The following is a 21,555-nucleotide window of genomic DNA, read 5'->3' as shown; positions in this document are numbered from 1 at the left end:
TTCTGCTCAGCTCTAGCTCTCTGATCCACGTGCTCTGTGGCTCCAAGTCTCTCCTCTTGGAGTATTTGGAATTCCTCCTCGAGCCCAGCAGTATTCCAGCACCTAAAGGGCTCCGAGAGAGCTGGAGAGGGACTTGGACAAGGGCATGGAATGACAGGATGAGGGGTTTCAACTGAAGGAATGCAGGGTTAGATATGATATTGGAAAGAAATCCTTCCCTGTGAGGGTGGGCAGGCCCTGGAATGGATTTCCCAGAGCAGCTGGGGCTGCCCCTGGATCCCTGGCAGTGTCCAAGGCCAGGCTGGAGCTTGGAGCAACCTGGGATAGTGGGAGGTGTCCCTGCCCATGGCAGGGGTGGCACTGGATGAGCTTTGAAGTCCTTTCCAGCCCAAACCATTCCATGATTCTGGAGCTGCAGCCACAGTTTTACCCCTAAGCCAGTGTCTTGCTTTGATGGGAAAATGCTTTAAAGAGCTTTTTGCTCCTGAGGCTCTTCCATGAGCTCGTTATCACAACCTCATCTCCTACCACACAAACGGTAAAAAAAAATCCTTCACAACTGAAAAAACGGTTCTGGAATTTTGCTCAGTCCCAGGGTTTTCTGTGATTCCAACAACTTTTAGCACCTCCTGCCTTCGAGGGTAAAAATGCATCTCCTGGTATTTCAGATGCTCCTGGAATGCAGCACTGCTCCATTTCTTTGACTCCATTTCCCAGTTACCTTTTTCTTTCAGACTTAAAAGAATTAAGTGGCTCAAGTGTGTCCAAAGCAGCAATTCCTGCCCAACTCTATTCCCTGGAGCTGGGCTCAGTCCCTTCTTGTTCCAACTTCCTCATGTACCAAGATTCCACTCCAATGCATGTTTTACATCCTCTGCTTTCCCACTGAGGATATCCCTCTATTTTCCTTGTATGCCTTGGACCTCATGGAATTCAGCCATCCATGAGATCCTTGAAAAATCACATGTGCACATTTGGGCTGGGCTTTTTTAAAATTGTATTTCCTGTTCCAAGTTGGCTTCACAAAAAAACCCCCAAAAACCAAAATAACCTTCACTCTGTGTATTTTGTCCCAAAAATTCAGCTTTTAAAGGTGCTGTCCCCAAAATATTGCACCTTGCTGGGGGAGAGGGATGACCTGACACAATGCAGATTTTTCCTGAAATAAAGATTTTGGAGCTCTCATGTTGCTCCCAAGTGAAGCTGTGGGGGAAGGATTGATTACAGAACATGACAGGGCTGACTTATAATGAAAAATCTGATATTGATGAGGAAAATGGCCTCAAATAATTCAGTGGAAACGCCACCAACGTGGGAATATCAAACCATGGCGTGGAAAATGGGAAGGAAAAATCCCAGTGGCATCCTGGTGTTTCCTGATCTCATTCCAGAGCTGTGATTTTTACATGAGGTCATCACTTGAGATCACATTTGTGATCTGTGCCAGAACCTGCCTGGGATAAAAGGTTTTCCCTGGAATCGCCATGGAGCGGAGCTGCCCAAATCCCTGCGAAGTTAAGAAAAGCTCTGAGGTCTTTGGGAGTTGTTCCCTAAAAGTGGCACGAGCAGATTCCAAAGGCACTAACCCAGCATGGTCAGGAATTTCCAGCTAAAAGCAGGAGGAATTCCAGGAGGAATGGCAGGGAAGCCATTTAGCCTTTGATGGGCTAAAGAACACAGAGCAGGGGAACCAAGGCACGGCCAACACACAAAGATCCATGAGGAGCCAAATTTTTCCTGGAGCAACTCAAGAAAAAAGATGCCAAAGACCCTCCTGAGGGAGAAACCAGGCCCTGATTAAACATATGGATGAATACTGTAAATTAAATGTAGGAGTAGGGAAAGTCTGGGGTTTGACCTAAAAAAGAGCAGCTCAGAAAGGTTAAAGAACAGGACACAAATGAAGGGTTTATTTAAGCTGAGTCTCAAGGCAGTTCTAGATAATTCTGAGAGCAGAAAATCCATTTGTTACCTGGTTTTCCACAGGTAACAAAACTCCAGCATCAAAATAATTCTAAACCAGCTTAAAAATTGGAATACAGAATCAGATACACAGAATAAAATACTGGAGTCCCAAAAAGTCTGGGCAAAACCAAAGAACTGACTTCTGTCAGCCCAAAAAACTCTGTCAGCTCTCAAACCCAAAGGCTCCTGCTGCCTGTCAGGGCTGAGTCCAACACCAAAAATAAACCCTGGGCTTCTTCTTTGGAATTTGGCCCCCCAAATTCTCTTATAACCCTAAGTATCTATTTAACTCTTCCATACTTCCAGGATTTCCTAATGGAGGGAGCCCAGTTTTCTTTGATCAGTGATAAGGGCTGGGCTGAACTCTCATATTGATGGTTTGAATGCTTAGAAAACATTGTTTGTATTCCAAAATATCCCAGCCAGAATCACCTCCCTTGCTGAGGAATGCAAATTCCATGGGATGCTCCAGGATCCCATTCTGTGTTAACCTACAACCTCATTTAATTAATTGTAAACCTCATTTAATTAATTGTGAAACTTTGCTCAGTGAAACAAAATATTTCTGTTCAACTGGAGCAGCACAAACAGTCCTGATACCAAATATTCCTTCAAATCCTCCTTTTAATTCCTTGCAGCACCTATTTACTGGTCAGAAAAAACACCGGGAAGTGTTGCTCCCAATTTTTTCCTTTCAAAGGAGCCATTCTCACAGCAATTCTCCTCTTTGTTACACTTAGACCTTTGCACTGCCCAGAATTGCAGAGAGGAAGGAAAAAGTTGAATTTTAAAGAGATTTTCTCTAGGAATAGGTCACAAAATGCCAGCAGTGGTGCTGTTTTCCTGGGATTTTCATTCCAACTCCACAGCAGCTGCGACACAGCTGAGGAGGACACACACCTGAGCACACCTGCATCCCACCTCCTCCTGATTCCACAGGAATTAGGACCATCTGGTAGGAAAATTGAACACAGAGTCCTGAACATGGGCCTGGAATGGCTCATTCCTGCCAGTGGGATCCTCTGGAGCAGATAATGTCAGATCAGCCATAAAACTTAATGGAGCATGGAGCCAAACACATCCATGTCCCAGGCAGCTGCTCCCAAATATCTCCTCATTTTTTAATATCTCATCCTTTTTTAGGATGATTCTGAAGAAAACTGGATTTTTAATTATTTTTTTAACGCTGAAAATAATTTTTACTTTAATTTTTCCCCTCACAGAATATTTAATTCTGATCTGTTTGGGGTTAAATACTGGAAAATGAATTATTCTGTGTGGTTTTGCTGCTGTATTTCCCTACTTTTACTGCTTGTGAGGAGTAAAATCCTGCCCAGGGAAGCTGTGGATGTCCCATCCTTGGAAGTGGCCATGACCAGGTTGGAAAAAGCTGGGATAATGGAAGGTGTTCCTGCCCATGGCAGAGGTGGAACCCGATGATCTTTAAATCCCTTTATCCCAAACCATTCCCTGATATCACATTTTTTTCTCCCTGAAACAAAGAACTTTCCAAATTAGGAAAAAAAGGAAGTCTGGGAATTTTTGTAGCTTTTGCTTTTTGCACTCTGCTGGGTCGAAAAGAACCCAGTGATTTTTAGTTCATTCAAACATTTTGCACCAGTTTCTGCTTTAATCATAATTACAGGCACAATGCAACCAGATGACAAACCCATTTATCATTTTAATAAAATGTTTGCCTTGAAATGGAAAACACAATCCCTCACAAACTCAACATTTGGAATTCATCTGGCATTTGAATGAATTCAGGAAAAAAAATCATAAGATATGGCACTTCTTGTCCTGACATCAAGGTCTGGCTAATAAAGCCCAACCCAATTAACTGCAATGGCTCAAGAATGTGACTTTTAAAGTCCTTTTCTTCATCCTTAGTGCTTGGAAATGTTTGGATTAAGGGCTGCTGGATGCCATGGATGTAGAGTCACTTGTGTTTTCCCATCTAAGCAAAACAGATTTAAAGAGATCTTATTCACTTTGAAGGAATAATTTAAATATCATTGATTTTCTTTATGAATTTACTTCCCTTTTTTACACTTCTGCACTAATCCACAGTTAAAAGGATTTGAGTTTTTCATTCTAGGAAATTTTGAAGAGATAAAAACACAGATTTCCCTGGCAAGGTCAATAATTTAAGGAGTGAACATGAGGAATGTCAAAATCTCAGTATTGACAAAGTCTGGGAAGTTGGATCCCACTGCTCGAATTTCGTAATTTATATTGAGCTGAGATACGAGGCTGAAAGGAAGAGCTTTCCTATTTGATATTTCAGGCAGGGGAAAAAACAAGCTAACAACAAATACTTACAAAACAATCTGGCTCAGCCTGATTAATAGAACAGGAAATAAGATTAAAACTGCTAAAAACATGCAATGTTCACTCTGGAAAACTCTGGAAGGGTGTCATTCCTTTTTCATTATCCAGCTGTCATCAGTGAGACCAAATTCTGCTCTTTTAAAGATCAGGGACAGAGTTTTAAAGAAATCAAGTTTGACAGCAGCCTCCAAATGTATTCCACTGTCTTCCCATAAAAATGAGCAAGGCATTACTCGACACGTGGAAAATGAAAGGATTTTATTTATTCAATAAAATAACCCCGCCAAAACTTCAAAGCAAATCCTCCAAATTAAATCTCCACAAAGGAGCAGCTCTAACGAAGACTTTTACAACTGAAGTACCTCAAAAATGTCCTTTATAATGATATTTCCAAAAAGAACACGAGAAAGCAACTCCTGGACAGTTCTACCTGCTCATTTCTAGGACAATCACTCCGAATCCTGCATTTCCAGCATCCAGAATCCGGGATTCCCTCAGCTGCTACTTCTCTACACCAAATAATGTAAAGGGACCCAAATGAGGGGGGACCCAAATTATTAGAATCTGGAAAGTCTCCATGAAATAAGGAGAAAAATTCCCTGAGTTTGGGCCTTTTCTACGCTGGCACAAAAATTCCATCATGGAATTCAGGAGGGATTTTTGGCGTGTTGGACTGAACAGCCTCCAAATCCTGGCAGATCTGCTCCCATCTCTTGGAACGGAAGGGGGCCAGAGGCCAATGTTCCTGGCAGTCCCTTCCCAGGGACAGTGCAGCTGTGCTTTGTTCCACCACAACAGATGATCCCTGATCCCTCCTTTGCCCAGGTTTCCGTGTCCCTGGCACAGCCCCACAGGGACAGACACACCCCAAGCACAGCCAGGGGGTTTGGGGATCGCGGCCCGTTCTTGGCACAGCACCCAGAGGCACAGGGGCCATTCCTGGGGGTGACTTCACCCCAAGGGGATCCCAGGAGCGCAGGGATGGGTGAGACAGCCACACAGGGAGGATCACAGGGAAAAACTGATCGTCTCTCTTCAAATTTCTCTCTCTTGGCTTGTGGTGGAGCTCTGAGGCAACACCCAGACACATTCTGTTCTCTCTGCTCTTATTCGGACAACAGCTTTTTTATGTACTGATCCGTAATAAATCAAATTTACCTTGAAGGACGACATGATCCCATCCAAGCTGACCCCGGAAGTCCCTGTGCCATCCCTGGGACGATGTCCTTCATTCCCCAGAGCCTGTGGCTCAGTCTCTCTCTCTCTCCTCTCTCCACAAACATCTCCTTGTTCACACTTTCAGCCTCACAAACGTCCTGGCCTTGACCTGAACTCAAAGACCAAAAATCTCGCAGTTCCAGCACTGGGAATTCCTAATCAGCATTTTTTCACTCGCTGCTCTTACACCCACTGGCATTTGCCTCTGGCTGAATTTGCATCACAAAACACAAACTAAATGTAGGACCAGGACAGGCTGGATTTCAGAGAATTTCAGACTGGTTTGGGTTGTAAAGGGACCTTAAAGCCCATCCAGTGCCACCCCTGCCATGGGCAGGGACACCTTCCACCATCCCAGGCTGCTCCCAGCCCCAATGTCCAGCCTGGCCTTGGGCACTGCCAGGGATCCAGGGGCAGCCCCAGCTGCTCTGGGCACCCTGTGCCAGGGCCTGCCCACCCTGCCAGGGAACAATTCCTTCCCAATCTCCCATCCAGCCCTGCCCTCTGGCAATGGGAAGCCATTCCCTGTGTCCTGTCCCTCCAGCCCTTGACCCAAGTCCCCTGGTGCCTCCCCTGTGCCATTCCTGTGGGATGAATCCCCCGTGGCCAGTGCCACCTCTCCCAAAACAGTCAACTGGAAAATCCCACTGCCATGAGAAATAATCCCAACACTTCCTCCTGGTGAACTCTGTGACACTTGTGCTGCTCAACACAAACATTTAGCAACATTCCAGAGTGACATATTTCAGGAGTAAAAATAGTTGTTATTAAAAAAAAAAAAGGCAATTTTTCAACCAGATTCATTCACAGTCAGGCCTGTGGGAGCCCAGAGTTTGTATCAAAGGCAAAGTGTGTGAAGCAGTTCTGCTTTTGCTTCCAGCCCAGGCAGGAACTGATAGCTCCAAGTGGATAATTGATTGAGGCAGGAGACAATTAATCCCAGCAGACTGCATCAAATCAAACGGAGCAAGTTAATAATTTCAAATCCCTACTTCACAAAGAGGAATTCTGTTCACAGAACACTGAAGAAATGGCTACAGAGGATGGTTTTCCAAGCAGACTTTCCAAATGTTCCTCCCTGAATAAAGGAAATATATCCCAGATAATTAAAACAGCAGCTGAGAGCAGGAATTAAAACTCTGCTGCTGAGGGGGGATTTGAATGTCTAAATCAAGCAACAAAGCGCTCATCTGGCAGGGTTTTATTTTAATAGATGTGCAAACCTAATCCCAAATTCAGGATCTTGGATCATCCTTCTTCAGTTTATCAGAATTCTGTAGATAAAATTTATTTATTGCTCAGCTAGTTTGAAATATTTGAAGGATTCTGGAAAGTTGGCCTGGAAATCGAGTTGAATTATGTGAAGGATTAAATCTAGGAGCACAAACTGGAGTCCATCGACTGTCCAATTTCACTGTATTTAACAGTGTCTTGTTAAAAATCTCTGTAAATCACATAGGTTTGCTTTTAAAAAGATGAATTTGTCCTTCAGCTGAGCCACTGGGGTTTAATTTTTAAAAGGGATGGGTTTGATGCCTGAAGTTGGCAAAAATCAACTGTTTGAACAGAGAGGAGATGAAAAAGGGGAGCCATTTCCCATTTTTAGGCACCAAAGATTCCCAAAGCCTTGCCCACCCCTCGTGAACCACCAGAAAACCCCATTCAACCCTGACACACAAAATCCAGGAACAGTCTGAACTCCTCCAGATTCCCTGTTGTGCTTCCCAGAGTGGGAAGGAGTGGGAATTTCCCCTGACCTCCTTTTGTCAGGGTTAAACATCCCCCAAATCCTCCCTCGGCTGGGATTTGCAATTTGGGGCAGCGATTCCTGAGCAGGGGATGCTCCAGCCATCCCTAATATTTCAAATAAGTGGGAGTGGAGCACAGACAGAGGGATGGGATAAGGAAAAGCTGGAGCATCGAGATGGGGCTGGTATCACATGATGAGAAAAATCATAAATGAAGAGCACTGAAAAAAACCAAACAAAACAAAAAAGAAATGATTTCTCTAGATGAGCCCTGATAGCTTTGTGAGCTCTGCCATTCTACAAGCAGAGATTTTTATTACCAAAAGCTCTAATAAGAGGCAGCTTAGACCTCTGCCTCCTATCAAGGTGGAGAAAATTATTTTTCCTTATATTTAAAAGATTATCACGTCGTATCTCATCTCTTCTTATTAAGTTTACAGCAATATTAAAACAAGATTTGGGTGAATAAAGAACATAATATACTCCAAAATAGGGAACATATTCTTTGGAGCATTATAAATGCTCCTGTCTGCTTGAATGGAATTTTAATGGAATGAACCCACCTTCTTAGGAGAAAAATCAAAAAATATGCAGAGAATATTCTCCTCTTCCAAAGGCTTCATTAAACAATCTTGTTTTACAAGCAGCACAGATCACTCTGTGAACTGAGGGACTATCAAAGAAATGCCTGTGACAGATTAACAAATCACCTCTATTAATTCTTTCCAGCAGTCAGAATGTTTTACAAATGGAAAAAAGTCCTTTAGGGGGATAAAATAAATCCCTGTTTGATAGCAATATTAATATAAAAGCTGATTTTGCCATCCCTCTGTGCATTTTGCTGCTTTTCATCAGCGAGCTGAAGGGAAACAAGAGGTCTGTGAGGTGAGAGAGGGCCAGCAGGAGAGACTCTGGATTGGGAATGGGAGCTGGGAACAGCTGCCTGACATAATGTCCAAATCCTGGGGAGCTCGAGGCAAAGCCCTGCTCCAGCCCAGCCACCCCATTCCCAAGGATCTGCTGGAATTCCCTGTCTGCTCCCACAGCAAATCCTCACCTGCGGCTCTGAGCGAGGCTGGCCAGGGAAGGGTTTGGATCCTGCTTTTCCTGGGAAGTTCTTCCCAGGAAGAACCTGTGCCAAGGGCTGAAGTACCCAAAAAATGCCCAAAATCTGAGATTTTGCTGCTGGAGACTTTGCTGCAGCTGAGATTTGTTTTTTCAGCATTAAAGGTAATCAAAGACAATAAAAAACCCCAAACCAAATCACTGGGAGGCTGTTAATGGGGGGTAGTTAATGATAATTAATAGAGGGGGGAAAACTTCAACTTGAATTGAAAAGCAACTGCAAAGTTCTTTATTTGTTACCTCTGTACTGAGCTCCTGGATGAGACAAAGTGTTATCCCAATAAAAATAAAGTTGTTATCCCAATAAAAGTTATCCCAATAAAATTCAAGTTATCCCAATTCCAGCTCACAGTGAAGACAAGATCAAGGACTCCACATGAAAAGCAAATAAAAATCACCTGACTGATGAGGAATTCAACACTAAATTGAGCATTTTTAGGAAGATGCTGCTTCTTCTACCTCACAGTAAAGCAGAAATGCCTTTATAAACCTCAGAGCAGATAAACTCTAGTGCCCATAATTTCCTCTATTTCCATTTTAAACCTGAACTGCAGATTAGCAACAATTAACAACCTTTAATAGACCACGACATACAAATATCCCCACCCTGAACCTTTAAGCACAATAAAACAACTTCATATTTGCCTTATCTCCTTTCTTCCACTCCTGATAATCTCAGTTAAGCCTGGTCCTTTCCTCCCTGGTTCCTTCCTTTCCCACATGGAAAACCCACTTGGATCCCTTTCTCTGAAAAGCCCCATAAAATTCCTTTTTCCAGCCTCTGTTATTTGTATTTCAGTTTATTTGCACATTTAAGGACACAACAGCACAACCCCACAAGATGCTGCCTTTCCTTTCCTCCTCACACTGAGGCTGCTCGAAAACTGAGGGGGAGAAAATGCCAAAATCTTTGCTCATTTTGCAGTTTTTAATCACCCCCTGCTCCAGGTTGATTAAATGAAATTAACTTTATGCAGGCTCAGTACCAGGCCAGGGAGAGATTTGTTTCAATAGCTGGAGATACCAGAAACAATCTGAATTCTTGGAGCTGGTTTGATGTCTCAGCAGGGCATTCAGGGAGCTGATCTGAGTTTGGGGTGGAAAAGGTTGGGAAGTGCTGCCACTCCATAAAACCAAACAGAACTCCCTGAAAAGCAGAGTTGGGGATCTTCTGCTCACACCAGGACTCATTCTGCCTTTGTTCTTCCACTGATTCCCTGTGAACTGACAGAAAATCTGGAGAAGAAGCTCTGGAAATCCTCACTAAACATTTGGAGAGTATTTATCCATCCCGATAAATGAAATAAAGTTTAATTTCAGGAGGTTTAAACTACTTCAAGGGAGTGCCAATGGATGCCTGCTGCAGGTTGGAATAAAAACGTGGTACTAAACAAGTCTGGGAGTGGAAAACATTGGATGAACTGAAATAACTGGAATTCTTTTTGTGCATTGCTCAAAATTTGCCTCTCTTGCTCCCTTTTAAACAAATCCCAGTTTGAGAAAAAAAGGTAAAATACATCTTCAGCAATTCTGAAAGGGACAAAAAATTCCTGGTGTCATGAGGTTAATGGAAATCCTCCCATAAAATAAAATCTTAAAAAATAAAATAAAAAAGAAAATAAAACAAAATGAAACAAAATGAAATAAAATTTAAAAATGAAATGAAATAAGGAAAGGAAAGTTAAGGAAAGGAAAGTTAAGGAAAGGAAAGTTAAGGAAAGTTAAGGAAAGGAAAGTTAAGGAAAGTTAAGGAAAGTTAAGGAAAGTTAAGGAAAGGAAAGTTAAGGAAAGGAAAGTTAAGGAAAGGAAAGGAAAGGAAAGGAAAGGAAAGGAAAGGAAAGGAAAGGAAAGGAAAGGAAAGGAAAGGAAAGGAAAGGAAAGGAAAGGAAAGGAAAGGAAAGGAAAGGAAAGGAAAGGAAAGGAAAGGAAAGGAAAGGAAAGGAAAGGAAAGGAAAGGAAAGGAAAGGAAAGGAAAGGAAAGGAAAGGAAAGGAAAGGAAACAAACTCTTGCCTTTTTATCTTAAATCTCAAAAGAATTAAAAAATTAAAGCAACACAAACTGGTAGCAAAATATTCCAGTTTGCCATTCGCTAAAGATAACACAGAAAAGACTTCACACGTTTTTAAATGTCGAACATAATAAAAATTGGAGCTTCGTGGTGATTTTCAAACGAAACAACAGTGAATCCCTGAATTTGCCATCAATGAATTTATCAAAAACCTTCCCTCATTCCCAGAGCAGAGCTGAGGAGCTTTAATGAGCTCCCAAATCCCTCATTTGCCCCCAAAATGGATAAATTTTGTCATGGAGCAAACCCAGCATTTTCAATTAAAGATCTGAATTCTGTAACTACAGAAAATGTCTTTTCCCATCAGAATCCCTGAAGGTTTTCCCCGTTTTATGGTTGGTTGGTTGAGTGTCACTGCAGGTCTGTCCTTCATACTGGGGTAGAAGAATTCTATCATTTCTCATTAAATCATTGAATAGAAGAACCTGGATTAAAACCAGGCCTAATTTCTTTCAGGGCTCTCCCAGAGCCTGGAGCTCCCTTTTTATCCTCCTGGGCACTGTTCTGTCCTGGTTTAAAATTACAAATTAAGTGCAACCGTTCTACAAACCCAGCCTGAATTCTGGAACCACACAGAAATCTGTGCTACACGCACACACATATATATATAAAACCTAAATATTTTATTCCACTTACTTTTTAAGCCAGACTTAACAGAAACATTCCTGTTTTCTTTATAATTTAATTTTCCTAGCAATATTTTGGATGGTACTGATCACCAAGTCACAGGATTTTCCCTCCAGCTTTTTTAATCCTGAATTTAAGGCCTGCTTTGAAAGAAAATGTCTGCATTTTCATTTGCTAAAATGCTACTTTGCCTAAAAATTAAGTGTTCAGAAGTAAATATGGTGAGTTCTGTGTTTTGGATGAATAACTTTGAGGGACAAAGTTGAGAACAGCTCTATGAACACCAAATTAAAAAGTTTGTGCACAAAAATCCTCAAGCAAACCCAAAAAGTCTTGCCTGTCAAATGCTTCCATTTAAGTATAACTAAGTATTTAAACACTTTTATTTTATCCATAAATAGAGTCTCCATAAATTCTCCGTGTTTCCATAAATACTCTGGGATTTTACAGGGACTTTGCACAGAGCACAATTGTTTCCAAACTATTCTTTTCCTTTTTGCTCTTGAAACCAGGAGCAAATTCAGGACAATTTCCTACAATTCCTGAAGAAATCTCAGTTACAAATAATAATTCATTTTTCTCCAAGCCAATCAAGGAGTTTTTAAGCTCCAGCTGAGCTGCACTGAGTTTTTAATTTCATTTTTTTTTCTTCTAACCACCATTCCTCCATGTGAGTTATTCCAGGAGATGTGCTGGAACAGGGAGAAGCTTTTGGAATCCCAAAGCAGCACCAGCAGCACAGAAATTCCACTGGGAGCATCCCTGTCCCCACCAAAGGATCCTTTACAAGGAGCAGCTCATTTCTCCTATTCCAAATTCCCTCCTCATTCCTTCAGAAAATAAACGAGGATCATCTTAATGCTACTGCCCTCTACTGCTCCTGGATTAGGGATAGGGGAAAAAACTTCCAGCCTTGGATTCATCTGTGCCCGAGCAATTGAAAGAAAGGATTTCAGTGTATTTAAACCTCGAAATGTCCAATTAAATGCATTATATACTAATTTAAATTTGCGTAAGATGGTTCTTGCCTTATTTTGGGTAATAGATTGAGTTTTGGGATAATAGATTGAGTTTTGGTTAAAGTCCTAATATTGAAGTTGTCAGAGGAAAAGTTCAGGAAAAGAAAATGCAATTCCTGCTCCATGCAAAAACCTCATCAAACAGCAGGAAAATGTGTGGGAATGGGATCCCTTCCCTCTTTCCAGAGGGGTCTCAGAGCATCCCTTTGATTCCAGACTCACCTGGGACACGCTTGTGTCCACAATTACACAAAATCCCAACTTTTTTTTGGAAAAACAACGTGGCAGAAGCAATCCTGCAGATTTATCTCCTGTGCACACACAGACAGATCCTACAAAAGCTCTTTGCACTTTGCTTTTTCCTGCCAAACCTATCCCGGATTCTCCTGCTTTTCCCCACTCCCCTACAGTGAATTAAATGCTGCAATCATCCCAGATTTTTCCTTCCTGGAGCAGAACAAATTGCTGGCTCTCCTGGAACACACACAATCCTATTTTAAAGGACATCAACTCTTCCATTTGAGAACAAGGCAATTAATTAAAGACCATTTTCCTGGTGCCACTGTAATTAATCCCTAAATTGGAGGAACACTGCATGTGAGGGTGTAGAACGTGGAATGGCTAAAAAGCAGAATTAAGGAATTGTCCTGTTCTTTATATCCCAGGTGTATCCCTGAGGCACAGGACACACTGAACATTTCCTGGGACGATCAAAACTCCAAGGAAGAAAAGGATGGAGGTGGGGAAGAAGCAGGGCAGGTAATCAGAGGAGACAAATGTGAAAACCTCAAGTAGTTCCTAAGGATAAAATGCAAAGACCAAAAAAACCAATTCCCACTTTTCCAGGGTTTCAAGCCTTTGCTAATGTGAAGCTTTAATTATTTTTGCAGTTTGGTGTTTTTATTAAACGTGCACTGAAATCCGAAACTTCCAGCTAATAGAACACATGTGGAGGTAGACAGAGCTCCTTTTGGAATGGGTTCATTAATTCCACGGACAGTGATGCCAGAAAAACAAAATCTGAGTTCAGAGCAACTACCAGGACAGACAAGGCAAGGAGGGGGAGAAGTTACAACCAGCAAAAGTCTGCAGAAAAGCCAGGATTTGGTGCCTGAGCACCTCTGGCACCTTGGAGATTTCCCTGCTACCATTTCATGGCAGGTTTGTGCCGTTTTCTGCCTCGGTCCCAGGAAATTCCCAAATTCCTGCTTTGTGAACCTTTCACTCGGGATTGGGAGGGAAAAGCTGCAGCAGCACCAAACCTCACCTGCAAAGGGAACCCCAACATCTGCTCTGTGCACAGTAAATCGTGGCAAACAGCAGCCCAGCAGGGATTTCACAGGGAATTCTCAGCAGCCAGGCCCACATTCAGTTCCTTAGTGAGGATATATTTATTATTCAGCTGAAAACACCCGGTCACAGAAGCCCCACGTTATTCCTGATTATCCACATTCCTGTGTCCCTTGGCAGGGTGAATTAGGCTTCAAAACATGCAGGAAAAAGCCTGGAAAATAATGGACAGGTGGGAAAACTCCAGGAGTCTCCTGGAGCAGCTGCCTGGAAGCTGCTGCTTTGTTCTGTGTTTCCCTGCCCCTCATCCCGGGACACGTTCCCTGCTCTCATCCCGCTCCCAGTGCCAAGAAAAACGGATCAGTTACAGCTCCCAGCCTTAAACCACGAGCAGGGTTTAGTTGAACTCGTTTAACTCGTTCTCCTGGGCAGTTCGAGGGGCTCACAGCCCCCACAGTGCAACCCCAGAGCTCCCCTCTGCTCCCCCCATCATGGGAGTGCTCCTCACCCCTCCAGTGCTTCAGCTGCTGATGAAGCTTTCAGTAATTAATGCAGAACAGAGCTAAAAATCCCTTAAATCCCTTTGCTCCTGTTTTTTAATCCACTGAAAAAGAACCATTTCCCAGCAAATACTTCTGGAGGAACTGAGGGTTCCTGGGAATGTTCCTGGCAGCTCCTGGCTGGGGATGCTCAGGACACTGAAGTTCTTTTGCACCAAAACGCAGCTGAGTGAGTGAAGGAAAAGCAAAATCCCAGCACTTCATCCTTTGTTTTAAAGGGAAGTTTAAAAGCACAGCTCAGAGCACAGCTAGTTAAAAAAAAATTCCACAAAAACTGGATGTTAAACTGATTTCCCACACGTGTGTGTACAGCCAACAGCCACTTAGGCAGGAGCAAGATTATCCCAAATCTGGTGTGTTGTGTGATAGTACAGACAGATAGATAACATGATTGAAATCCCAAAAGAGATAATTAATCATGGTTTTCTTCCCCATCTCACATAGCCCTGTGCATGCACAGACACGTGGACACACTAACTTACACAGGAATAGATCATTCAAGGGGAAAATAATGCTGTGAGGTTTTAATTACAAATAAATTCAACTTAATCTACGTGTTACACTCAGAGAGATATAAAACCACCCAGTATTGGTCCTATAAAGAGGTGCACTTTGGGCAGCAATATTTCACAGAGGGGGGGGAAAAAACCCAATAAATACTGAAATGACGTCTCCAAAAAATCACCTGTCCAAGATTCCTTCTGCAAAAGCACCTCTGATGCAGCCCTGAGCAAAGCACACTTCCAGGGCTTTATTTTTCTTGTTGAAATCCAAATACTGTGCATGGTCCAAAGCTCAGAGTGCTGGGGGCTCCTCTGAGCTCCAAACCCTGCTGAAGGCAGAGCCTGCATCCCGAGCAGAATCCAGGATGTCTCCCAATTATTCCTATTCACCAGGAACCAAACAATTCCTCACACTCTGATTCCAGTGGCCTGACCCGAAGGCTTCTTGCAGGAAGATTTTTGTGCTCTGTTTCACATCTGGGATCAAACATGAGCAGTGCTGCTGCACCTGACCTGGGAATCCTGCTCACTTCCACGTTTGTGTGAGCACCTCAGAAAAACCTCCTCAGCAACGAGAACAAAAGCAGGTGGGGAAGATCTGCTTCTCCCAGGACAGCCATGCCATGAGAAATGAAAAAATGGGGGAAAAAAGAGCAACTGCTTCAAGGGCAGCAATAAATGCTGGGCTCACAGGGGCTGAGGCGGACAAGAACACCCCGTACACTCTGTCATCAGTCGAGCTCCTTTGGCAAGAGGCCAAAGGAAGGAGAAAACAGAGGGAGAAAATATTCTGCAGGAATGATGAACCAAGCTGGGCCAAATGCTTTCTGTGCTTCAAATGTTTCCATCACGTTTTAGCATTTTGCAAGTTCCTTATTTCAACAGCAAGGCCCCAGAGCAGGTTTGACTCTTAAAACAGGCACTAAAAATGGGGGGTTATCCCAATGCTACATCAAAGACCAAGGAAAACGCTGCTTAAACTCAGTCCTGGTCCTACCTGCCCATCCTGACCCACGTGGACTTGGTGTATCTGCAGGTTTCCCTGGAAAAGGAGAGAATGGACAATCAGCACAAGTCTGGGGTTTCAAAAGCTGCAAAAAATCTGTTTCAATATGAAGGAAATCCATGAATTTAGGGGGTTCTGCTGAAGGTTCTTTAGGCAGCCAAGCTCCAACCAGCCTCAAAAGCAAGGAAGTCTCACACCCAGCACGTTTTGCTTTTGGATGTTACTGGAGAATGTATTTTTATGCAAAATTTTTCTGAGGTAAAGCTTTTGGTTTTCCTTCTTTATATAAACCTGCAAATTGAAATCCAACCCTTCCTAACCCAGAATTAGCAATGTAACACTTTTACAGGGTTGCAGAGCTGCTGTTTAGTATTTGCTTTTTATTTTATCCTCATTCCATACTGAAAACCAGCACAGTTCTATTACAGGGATTGCATCTATTACAAAACCCCCCCCCAGACATTCTCAATAAAGTATTTTAAGCTACAAAGTCCAATGAGGAAATCTTTATGACATGAAGTTTTCATTCACATGCTCACAGATGTCTTTCCAAAAGTACACTTGGATTAAGGGAAGGCAGCTGCCCAAGCAGAGCCTTGCAGTGAAACAGCACATTTTGGAGGACAAAATCCCAATTTTTGTGCAGCTTCTCCTGCTGGCAGCTCCTCTCTCACTTGTGTACATTGTCATCAATTTAAAACCAGATGTTTTCATCTGTCAGGGACAAACACAGCCCTTGAAAGTCCCACAGACAAGAAGAGCCAAAGGATCCAGGGTGTGCTGGAACCTCAGGAGCCATTCCAACAATCGGCTGAATCATCAGTTTTTAAAGTGGTTCTTTACCCAAAAACTCCCCCAGTTTTATGGCAGCCCCACACATTAGAGCCAGGTTATTTTAATCCTTTCTTCTTTCTCTCAAGGCCTGACAGGCCCTTCAAAGGACAAGCCTTTAACTATAATATTTATAGAATTTTTATGATAATATTTATTCTCCAGTAGCTGCCTGTGTTAACAATATTCCTTCACAAAGTGGTTTTATGAGCTGTGATTTGGGTTCTTTGGACAGGGATTAAACTAACCCAGGCAGATCCACTTCCCAGAGAGGGAAAAACCTTGACAGGGAAATGGGACAGATGCAAATTGTTGCCTGTATTAATGTTAAACCTGATTTTTCTATTCCTTCTTCATTTAAACAAAGTGCACAAGAAATCCAAGAGCAGTTTTAGCAGTCGGGAGCATCCATATATTCCTCAATAACCAACAGCTGCAGCAAATACACAGGGAAATCCACCTGGATTTGGGAACTGGTTTGCCTGAGTCAAAATTGGAGGGTTTAGGATTGAATTTATCCATTTCCATTTATCCATATCCATTTATCCATCCAATTCCACTGAACTATTTTTCAGGAAAAAAATTAAGAAGTGCAAATACTGCAGTGCCAGCTGAGTTGGTCAGGAATGAAGGGTAAATCCCTTCTGGAATATTTCTTTATTAGATGGTGGCTGAAGGTTTCTCCAACTCCTGTTCAACCATTAAAGGCCCTGAGTGTTCTGACCACGTTTAGTTCATCAACATAAATAGAATAATTTCATTTTCAAGGCAGTGCAAGCACCTGAACTGGTTTCCTATTGTACTCTGTAAGTACTAAATTTCCAAAGATCATCAGCCTTATGGAACAATTAACACACACTGAGATGTCTTGGCTGCTGAGGGAGAGAAAAATAAATCAAAATGCTAAAAATAAAATAAATAAAAATAATAATATTAACAAAGAACCCCCCAAAAAACCCCAGAGACAGAAGTAGCAGGTTCTAAACCACATTTTATCCTGGTTCCAGCACATTTTCTCATTTTTACTCAGTTCTCAGGGGTCCAGTTCCACAATGAGACCCCCCAGGCTTTGCTCACCTCGCTGTCCTGCGTGATCTGGACCTGCTCTCCCTGGGGCACCTGGGCTATGTGGAGATGGCCCTGTGGGATCCACAACAAAAGAAAACACCAAGGAGCATCAGAGGAAAATCACGACTCGAGGAAGCAGCTCCTGCCTTGGAGTCAGCAGAGTTTCATGGAGAGAAGCAAAATGTGCAAGGAAACCATTGAAGGAAGCTTTAAAAAGCAAAGTGCACCTGTACTGCCCCAGCTTTGGATGGAAATAAAAGCAGAGGGACTTGGACCAAAGAATGGTTCATTTCCACTTAAGGGGAAGGAAAACAGGCACGGTAATAATAAATAACTTTGAAGAAGTGCAATTTTCTATTGCCTTTTTGACTGATACACAAAGCCCAGGGCTGACTCTCTTTGTAGACTGAAACTTTAATTCAATTTAAAGACCTGGAAAACTCAGTTTTAAAACAGGCACAGCGACACTAATACCACCCAGAGGGAGATTTCCAAAGGTATCTCATTATCCACCTATTTTTGCTCATTCACACAGCTCTGGTAGAGCATAGACCACGCCAAGGGCTCTGAGCTGCTGGCATTTGGCAGGAAATCATTAATTTGAACTATTCCCCTGATTTATTTTGGTGATAATCTGCCCTGATGGTTTCAATCCTGTAATATTTGGTATTGCTGCCCATTGCCACCACTCCAGCCTGGTCCCATTTGTTCCCAGCATGGAGAAGAGTGGCTGGAATTCCTTGTGCATCCTGCCCAGCCCAGCCACTGTGATTTACCTGAGGGGAGATTGGATTCTAAATAACCTCCTCGAGGTTTTATAAAGCTTTGTGTTCATTTTAATATGCCTGCATGAGATTAAAGATAATCATTTGGAATTCTGTCAAAGGCCCCTCTGATTTTATAACACAAGAACAATTGCCTGTGATTTTCAAAGACACACTGATCCCTCTATTTCCAACAGTTTCATTTCCTCTGGAAGGAAACTGGCTATTTATAGGGAGAAAAACCACACTGAAAGTGTCCCTCTGACAATAGGGGCTGGATAGAAAATTATAGCACTGCCCAGCCCAGGGGGAGATTGAAATCACTTTGCCTCCTTCACACCAAACTCTCAGGGCTCCCAGGAAAAAGATGGAATGTTTAGAAGATCCATTTATAGTGGGTTTTTTTCCTGGAGTCCACAATTTGAAGGATAATTAGTGTGTCCAGATCTTTTAATGAGGCAAAATTTTATCACTTCCATCTATAAACAAACCATTTGTTCTATTAAAGTCATATATGTCTTATAATTTTCCTTTCTATCTTGTCTTTCAAGACTTGAAAAATACTTTCCAGCCATCAATTTCATCTCACCCACAGATCCAGAAGAAAATACACTTTTAAAATCTACATGGAATTCAAAAGACAAAGAAATTCCCAGGGTAATATTGAAAAGTTATGGCAAAAGCCAAGTGGAAAAGGAAGATTTCCACCCAGTTCCTGCAGAATGGGAATTATTTCACTGAGGGCACCTTTTAAAAATAATTTGAATTTCAAACAATCCTTGTAGTGCCCTGTGGGACACAAGAATTAAAGTGAAGGTATTTTTTTCAGGGTACACCAAAGCCACACATAAAAATCATCAGGCCTGAGTTGTGGTGGGAGTGTCAGGCTTAAAAAATGTCAATATTTAGAACTTTCACTGATAGACACGGAGCTAAACGAACACACATGGGAAGGACTCAGCTCCCAGATGTTCAAAAGTGCCTGAGAATGCAGTTTTACAGAAAAACAAATAAATAAATGTGATTTTGCTGTAGAAGTCACCCCAGAACTCCCTCTGAGTGTAAATCGTACAGTGAGTAAACACAGCCAGGAGAAGATTGATAATTCTCTACATAATAATCAAAGTGCATTAATTTGCACTGATTGTGTGAGGAAATCCTGCATGGAATTTTTTTTCAAATAACTCGAATTTGGGTTTTTTCCCATAAGCCTCCAGTGTTTATTTTCTGGAAACCTGAAGTGATGGCAGGTTCTGATTTAAAAATCAAACATTACACTGCAGCTGAAGCAAAGTTCTGGTTGATTGGGAGGGAGAAAGTCAGGAAAAGTTGAGGACATACTACTTGGACTTGTCCATCCTCTCCAATCTGGTGGATCTGGACCTGCTGAGCGTTGGCCAGGGCATAGTGCAGGGCCTGGGGCTGGTTCTGCTGCATCTCACTGGAAGCTGACACCGAGCTCTGGGATCCCTCTGGAAAAAAGAGACCAAAATCCAGCTGTATTTTCTGTGCATATCCCAAACTGTTCCTAAAACCCATGGGAAACAAATGCAGTCAGTGGATGCAGGTCAGTGGATTTATCCATTAATATCCCTGTGCATAGTGGATATTTGCTTCAAATCCCACAGAATTCCAAAGGCTGGGACAGGTCCTGTTTAAAAAAAGCCCTTTTTGCATCTAAATCACAGGTTCTGCAGCTGTAGAAGTCACATCAGAACAAAACCACAGAGGTTTCCTAAGGAATTCAATGGTTTTTTGTTCACCCGAGAGGCTGAGAACAATTTCTGCCACCACCACCCCAAGGACACCTTTAAAAACCCACCCTGCCTATCCTGAGAAATGAAATTATCAGATAAATTAAGGGAAAAGCCCAATTGTTTTCCAAGATCCATCCCCTATAATTCATATTGACACACATGACATCTGGAATTGTATTTTTAAACCTCAAAATGACAGGTGGATTTCTTGATTTATTGATTTTAAACACACCTCCCACTGCAGAGTGGAAATGCCCCTGAAAAGGGAATGTTAAACATAAAAAAAATGAGAGTTATCTTCATGTAACAGGGACAAAAACCACCAGGAAATCCTCAGTGGGATTTCCAGAGGGTAAAAACTTGCATTGGACACATCACAGATCCATTTTGAGGTTTTCCAGCTGCAGGGAAAGGATTCTTCTAAACCAAAGAGGCAAAAGGCAAGTAAAAAGGACAGAAATCATTAATTTTTAATATCTCTACTTAATACTCCAAGATTTATTCTGAAAACACACTGTTAGTTCTGCAGGAATGAGTTTTAATCCACTCAAATATTTTAATGGGAATGTTCTTTAATAAAATCAGCCATTTAAGGGGTTTTTTTTTTCCTCCTCTCTGCAAATGTTTGGGCAAGGAGATAATTTTGAGGTTTAGGTCTGAGCATGGGAACTGGGAACTCCAAACCACCAAGTTAATATTTATTTATTTGTTGAAAAGTTGAGTTGTTTAACAATTCAGGCAGCTCTGGTTCTCTAACAAGCTGGAACACAGAATTCCAGGCACAAACTTCCACAGGAACTGAGGGAAACACAACAAATCCATGATTTTGCTGCCTGTTGGACTCACACCTTTAATCCCTCACATCTGAGCAGGTAACTGCACTGTTTGTAATTCCTTAAATGCAGCCTTGCTTGCTCCCTATGCAATTCCAGCTTTTCCTGCACTGAATTTACTGCACAGAATTCCAGGTGGCATTGAGAAATCCCAACTGGCTGAAAAGTGCTGAACCTTGTATAAAAATTGCCCCATCAACCAAATAAAACTGGGATTTTTTCCAGTTGGGATACCAGTGGCTTTGTCATGGTCACTGGAAGGAATGGATATCCCAAAAAAGTCCTTACCTGAGTCTCTGTCTTTCTCTCCCATTTCCATTACTTTATTCCTAATACTTGATGCAATTAATTTCTCTATTTTTTAATTTACAAACAGCATTTTGTTGGGATGACTGAGAAAATCCACTTCTACTCATCTGCTAGTTCAGGGCTCCCAATAGGATTCCCTCAGGATTTTAAGGGACAAATTTCCCCAGGATTTTAAGGGACAAATTCCCTCAGGATTCTGAGGGACAAATTCCCTCAGGATTTTAAGGGACAAATTCCCTCAGGATTCTGAGGGACAAATTCCCTCAGGATTTTAAGGGACAAATTCCCCCAGGATTTTAAGGGACAAATTCCCTCAGGATTTTAAGGGACAAATTCCCCCAGGATTTTAAGGGACAAATTCCCTCAGGATTCCGAGGGACAAATTGCCTCAGGATTTTGAGGGACAAATTCCCCCAGGATTTTAAGGGACAAATTCCCTCAGGATTTTGAGGGACAAATTCCCCCAGGATTCCGAGGGACAAATTCCCTCAGGATTTTAAGGGACAAATTCCCCCAGGATTCCAAGGGACAA

The 21,555-nt window shown here is 42.3% G+C and overlaps 1 protein-coding gene across 1 annotated transcript in view; it reads right to left on the bottom strand.

Moving 5' to 3' along the window:
- BANP (BTG3 associated nuclear protein) overlaps positions 1 to 21,555 on the bottom strand; it is a 114,962-nt gene that overhangs the window by 37,457 nt on the left and 55,950 nt on the right. Inside the window, exons 9-11 of the mRNA XM_082289773.1 lie at positions 19,466 to 19,596; positions 17,370 to 17,432; positions 15,453 to 15,497 (exon numbers count right to left, since the gene is read on the bottom strand). Of these exons, the coding sequence (XP_082145899.1) occupies positions 15,453 to 15,497; positions 17,370 to 17,432; positions 19,466 to 19,596 (239 nt within the window). The remainder of the gene's footprint in view (positions 1 to 15,452; positions 15,498 to 17,369; positions 17,433 to 19,465; positions 19,597 to 21,555) is intronic.

This window comes from Coloeus monedula (assembly GCF_965178545.1).
Source record: "Coloeus monedula genome assembly, chromosome: 13".
Classification (NCBI taxonomy): domain Eukaryota; kingdom Metazoa; phylum Chordata; class Aves; order Passeriformes; family Corvidae; genus Coloeus; species Coloeus monedula.
The sequence above is the reverse complement of the archived record's forward strand: the minus strand, read 5'-3'. Positions and strand labels throughout refer to the sequence as shown.